Consider the following 6,000-nt stretch of genomic DNA (forward strand, 5'->3'; position numbering starts at 1 on the left):
CCAGCTGAGGATCTAGCCCAAAGAATGTAACAATCATTATGAAGGTGCTGGATTGACAGCCTTGGAAAGTAAGGTCCCCTAGCCAGAGAACAGGTACAGCACAATTGGTAGCAATGCACGCACACACATACACAGACCACACACAGAGCGCCTCAGCTCTGACCTGGGGGAGATCACCTCTATGGACGGTAGGATAGTTCAGTCTCCAGGGCCCATTCAAAATCTTACCTGCTCTAATGGCACTGCCAATGGGGGTGGGGAGGGCAGGTAACTGCAGTGGTGGTGTCTATGAGGCAGGCACCAACGCGCTGAGATCTGGATCGAGGCTAAACTAATTTCACATGGGCCACATGTTAAAGCCCTAGTCTGAAAACGTACGCAGCACAGCGCAGAGGGGAAAGTTTAATGTACAAAGGAAAGCGAGCAGGGGTTAGAGCCTTTCTCACCAGAAGCAGGATGATAAAATATGGGAATTGTTCACATACCTGATCAAACAGAGCTTTCCAGTGCTGATAGGTAAGAGGCAATGCATAAAGGAGGAAAAAAGGAAAAAAAAGGTATAAGCAATTATATTAGAGTGCAAATCATTCTGGAAATATAATTTAACAAACAAATAACTGAATGATCTAGTGGACTAAGCATGGGATAGGGAGCCAGGAATTCCTGCAGTCTAATTCTGCCTCTCACAGTATCTGGCTGTGAAGTGTCATACCTTCTCTGTGCCTCATGACCCCATCTAGAAAATGGAGATAATAATGTTAGCATCTCCGGGCAGAGGGAGGCATTCTGAGGCTTAATGCCTCTGCAGTGCTTCAGGGGTGTCAAATGCCAAGGGTTTGCCCAATAAACCTTGTGCCATCAGCTGTGCAATTAAAAGAATCGTGCAGGAGTTACCTGAGAATCCCCTCTCTACATAGAGTCAGGTGCGTGTTTAGAACTCACACCTCTGGCTGTAGCTTTTGAGTGCTTTGGGAACACTAAACAAGCTAATCATTGGATACATTTTGCACAACCTCAGATCTAAAGCGCTCATCTCCGCATCCCCCATCAGGCTCACAATCCATCAGAACAGAGGAAGCCTGAGCGACAGCTCCCCAGTAGGGCTTTCAAACCCGACATAACAGCGTCTCACTGCCTTGTTCATATGGGTCATGGTGAGAAGGAAGAAGTTGCCATGTGGCAATGTGAAGGTGACACGGTAACCCATTTAGTTCCAGCATCCCTGTAAGAGTTAGTCCCAGGATAGTATCTGAAAGCCCACTCATACCCTTCCCCCCCCAGCTGGCTATCCCAGCACAACACTCCTGATTTGTGTCTTCCTCACTTATGAAAGCAAGGTGAGAAAAATATTGGCACCAGATTTCACACAAGCAAAATGCATCTGCTGTTATATGCAGAGTAGAGCTCTGGTTAAAGTCTTGGCTATTGAGTAAGGAATATTTCCCTCCAATCAATTTTGGAGCTTTGCCTACCTAGTGGAGAGACTGTGGGTTACATATTAATTCACTGAATTCCCACTGAATTAGTTAAGCTGTTGTTTGAGTGGATATTCATGTATAAACTCCCAACTGTCCCTGTAAATCTGCCCAATGCTTTAATGTTTTAGGAAATTTTAAATCCTGGCTTTGTTTAATGTCACTCCAAGTGCTGTAATGACAAATTCCTTTGCAGCCAAGGCTGTGGCAGCATAGCCTCCCTTGTATACCCCCCCCAACACCCCACACCCCTTTTTTTTAAAAAAAGTGATTAGCAATGTATAAGAATCGACTGACTGTGTGTCAGTTCTTGGCAGACAAGCCAGCGAGCTTATCTCAAGTTTCCAATTAAAAAAAAAAAAAAAAGAGAGAGAGAGAGAAAATCAAAGCCCAGTTTGGCCTTGGGTGTTTTTCTAACACAACGGTTTTAATTTTCAGAGGGTATCCTGCAGCTTCCTAGTCCCAACTTGAAATTCATTGACTGATTACACTGGGGAGGGAGACTTTCATAACATCTTCTGTAACATTTTATTTACAGATGGCACTTAAATGATTCCTGGCATTTCCACCGCATCAGCAAAATAAGCCTCACAACAAGGCTTTCAGGTGGGTGGGTGTTATCTCCATTTTACTGATGGGGAAACGGAGTCACAAGACTTTTAAAAAGGCTGCTCCAACTCCCGCTGAAGTCAATGGAAAGATCTCAGAGTGATTTCTAGGGAGCTGGAGTGGGCCCTATGTGACTTGCCCAAGGTCACACTGCCAGTTAGTGGCAGCGCCAGGATTAGAATCCAGATCTCATACAGCTGTGTGCTTTTACCTTGAGACCATTCTTCCTCTCCCATTCCTAGAGTCCACTCCAGCACAATGCTCAGCACTTTCAACATCTGTTGACTTTAAACGCATGGTGATGTTGCTGAGCACACTGCAGGATCAATGACTGGATTCGACAGCCGGCTGGAGTAGCTCAAAGGCATTGCTTGCTCCTCTCTCTTCCACAGCAGAAAGGAAACCAGAACTCTCTTTCCTAAAGGCCAGCTAAGCAGCTACAGTACTTACCAGAAAGACCCAAAACCATGATTCTGGGTAAATAAGTGCTGGGAGGCTTGGGGCTCTAATTATATATGCTCCATCCAGGCTATCATGTAATGTTACACATGGGGATTCGCCGCTGATCACATATAGTGCTAAAACCCAGAAACAAACTCAGTTCCTGCAGCTAACAATACTTGGTTCATTACCCTCTGGGAAAGAAATCCAGTACAAAACCAGTATCTACATGCTTCCAGAAGGATAGGCCCACGAGGACAGAAAACATTCAGAATTTGGTCACTTCTCTCTGTGACTCTGGGCAAGCCACCCTTTGAATGGTATAGCTATACAGAGTGGTCATTTTATATGTTTTGTATTTATAAATGTTATTTTATTTTCTTTCTTGCTGGTGCCCCAAGTGCCTTGGTGGAGGGCACTTTAAAATAAACGTATTAATTATTATTATTATTATACTTCTCTGCTTCAGCTTCCTCCATCTGTCATTAGGTAGATTCTTTTTTTACCTTACCTAAGAGTAGGATGACCAGATGTCCCAATTTTATAGGGGTCTTTTACTTATATAGGCTACTATTACCCCCCACCCCGTCCCGATTTTTCACACTTGCTGTCTGGTCACCCTACCTAAGAGACATTGCAATGGTTAGATGGGCTATGATCCTGATTTCCTCATGCACCCAAAACTCCCAGCTAAATAATTCAGCATACAAGGAGTGAATGTTCATCTGGCGCATGAGAAATGCCAGCTTGGCCCACTAATGTTTGTAAAGCACTTTTATACAGGGAAAATCCACACAACAATTCAGTATTTACATTGAGGGATTCATATGAAGAGCATCAGATTCTGCCTGTGGAGAGCACTGGTGTCTCCCAAGTCACTGGGAGCAGGGGGTGAGCAACTGGGGACAATAACCTGCCAAGAAACAGCAGGACTGTAAAAATAGATTGGTAGTGCAGACTGAGGCCTAAATAACAAATGACTCTTTGACCTTAGGGCCTGATCCAGCACCCATTGAAGTCCATGATGTGAGTGTTTCCACTGATTACTATCAGCACTGAATCAGGTCCTTACACAGCTGCTTTCATCTTAGGCTCTCTCAGCACTTTATCACTTCGCTGCCCATCTCTACTTCTAGAAGATTCAAAGCATCAAGACCACTTGGTAGCCCAGTATCAGCATTCTGCACGGGGATACGGGAGACTTGGATTGGAATTCCAGTGCCAGGTCCCACACTCCACAGGTCAACAGGGGTCAAAGCTAAATGGGTAGACTGAGGTGTTTTGTGCTTCATAAATTAAACAAACAAACTGTTCAAAGGATGGGGGATGCACAGCAAGATGGGGAGGCAGGGAGCGTTCACAAGGGTCGACTCTAGGGGGTTCCAATGGAGATGTGAAAGGCTCCTGGAAATAAACGTTTTTTTCCTCCATCACTTCCCTGTACCGCTGCTTCATGCTTCAGACATTTCGAAAGGGTCTGCTAGTCTCCCTCCCATTGATGCTAATGAGAGTTACTCAAGCACAGATGGCAGATCGGCCCCCTAAATTTGACCAGTTGGATTTTGCATCAGGAAATGCAGGACACCACAGTCAGAAACAGGATAATTAGAAGCCTAAGTGTAGCACCACCAGTGGAATAACTGTCAGAGAAAGGAACAGCGCTGTAAGTGCTTAGCTGGCTGCCTACTTCCCCCAGTATGAATGCACTCATTATCATGGAGTGATTAATCTTTTAATATCCATGGGTTAAGAGAGATACAGGATCCCTAAATCTTCTGAACAGTTGAAGGGAAGTTGTGTGTGTGGGGGGGAGAGGGGATGAAGGAGGGAGGAAAGATGTGTTCTCAGATTTATAAACACAGAGATGCTGCTCTTGGTAAATAAGAAGTTCGCTGTTTAAGATTCTTTAGAGATTAAGGCTTACAACTAAGTTAGTCTGCTTACCGGGGACCAAGGCTGAAATTTAAGGCGGTGTGTGCACACAGTGAAAATGAAAGAACATCAGATCACACACTTTGAACATGGACCATGTGGCGCTCATTATAAATTTCTCCTAAAATTATTGTAGGGACAGATTCCTTGAGAATATTCTTGAAGCACAAACAACCCTGTAGAGGCAGAAAATATTTATGATAGCGGGGGTTTAAGTAAACCCACCAACACTTAACTTCCTATGAATTCTAGGTGGTAAGAATGCACAGTATAAAGTAAGCACGGCGACAGAAGAGATGAATGTTTGTAAAGGATTTTAAGATGAAAAAAGCCTAAAATGGGGATTTTCAAGTAGAGTTAACTATGGGGCTCCTGCTGAAAGTCAATGGCAGCTGAGTGTCCAACCCTCTTATCCCCCTTTGGATTCCCAGTCTCAATGTATGTAAATAATAGTAGATTATAAGCTTTTAGGGGCAAGGACCATGTCCTCACACTCATCTGTGAAGCAGCCAGCATGCTGCTGGCACCATAGAAATCCCCCCTTCCCAGCTTTATCTGTTGGGGGAAGATTTGGCTCTAGGCAGAAAAGTCATTGGAAATGCTCTTCTGCCCCTTAATTTCACCAGTGGCTTATGTGGTTAAGGGATATGGAGGATGGGGGGCAATTCAAACAGGGTTCGGGGGGGGGGCCTCTATTCTTGCTGACTTTCCCTCTCCCCGGTGTCACCAACCCTCCTCCCTACTTGAAGTTCAGTTATAAATAGGTTGATCCGATTAAAACTGCTGAGGCATGGGGGGGGGGGGGGAATTAAACTTACATCCTCTGTGGCCATAGGCAAGACATCCTCCGACTCCAAAACCTCTATTTCTTCTGCTTCGGAGCTGGCAGCCACGGCAGGGGAAGAGCTGGCGTGAGTCTCCGGCCGCCTGTCTCCCATGCTGGGAAACAGCCCCCCGCCGCCCCGCGGATCTTGACCACAATTAAACCTAGCGGGTGTCTGGCAAACTTTCAAACCCGGCCGAGCTTCGCCTCCCCCGTCAGGGCTCCTGCAGCCGGGGGGATCCGTGCAGGGAGCCTCCCGGGCGCGCAGGCAGGAGCCGTCCCGCAGACATGCCGGTGACAGCGGCGGCTGCTGCCCGTGTGCTGCGGCTCGGGACGGGACAGGCGCCCCCCGCCAGCTCCTTCGGGAAAGACTTGGCCCCCTGGGAACCGCCGCCCCGCCGCGGTCCTGCCCGGCGCCCCGCACTCCGCATAGGGCCCGCCGGTCATGGCCAGCCGGCCGCCCTCGCCCCGCGCCGCCCGGAGCCAGCACCTGCGCGCCACGCGGGGAGCCAGCTGCGCTGTGGCCCCGGAGCCGGGCTCAGCCAGGCTGCGATCTCCTCCTCCGCTCTCCGGGGGGGCGGGCGGGGGGAGCGGCGCCTCCTCCGGAGCCTGGGAGGCAGAGCCCAGAATTGCAAATCGAGGAGAAGGACGTTCAAAGAGGCGGGGGGGGGGGGGGGGGCGGCTCCGGGCGCGGGGGGAGGGGGGCTGCGACAAGGACGT

At 48.0% G+C, this 6,000-nt stretch overlaps 1 protein-coding gene across 4 annotated transcripts in view; it reads right to left on the reverse strand.

Annotated features, from left to right (window-relative positions):
* RHBDL3 (rhomboid like 3) overlaps positions 1-5,797 on the reverse strand; it is a 131,080-nt gene extending 125,283 nt beyond the window's left edge. For 3 of the 4 annotated variants that reach the window (XM_054048053.1, XM_054048050.1, XM_054048054.1), the window contains exons 1-2: positions 5,276-5,797; positions 486-509 (exon numbers count right to left, since the gene is read on the reverse strand). In XM_054048053.1, the coding sequence (XP_053904028.1) occupies positions 486-509; positions 5,276-5,395 (144 nt within the window). In that variant the 5' untranslated portion in view covers positions 5,396-5,797. The remainder of the gene's footprint in view (positions 1-485; positions 510-5,275) is intronic. The other variant, XM_054048052.1, reaches the window with a different exon arrangement.
* Between the last annotated feature and the right edge of the window lie 203 nt (positions 5,798-6,000).

Source organism: Malaclemys terrapin, chromosome 13 (assembly GCF_027887155.1).
Source record: "Malaclemys terrapin pileata isolate rMalTer1 chromosome 13, rMalTer1.hap1, whole genome shotgun sequence".
In the NCBI taxonomy this organism is placed as follows: domain Eukaryota; kingdom Metazoa; phylum Chordata; order Testudines; family Emydidae; genus Malaclemys; species Malaclemys terrapin.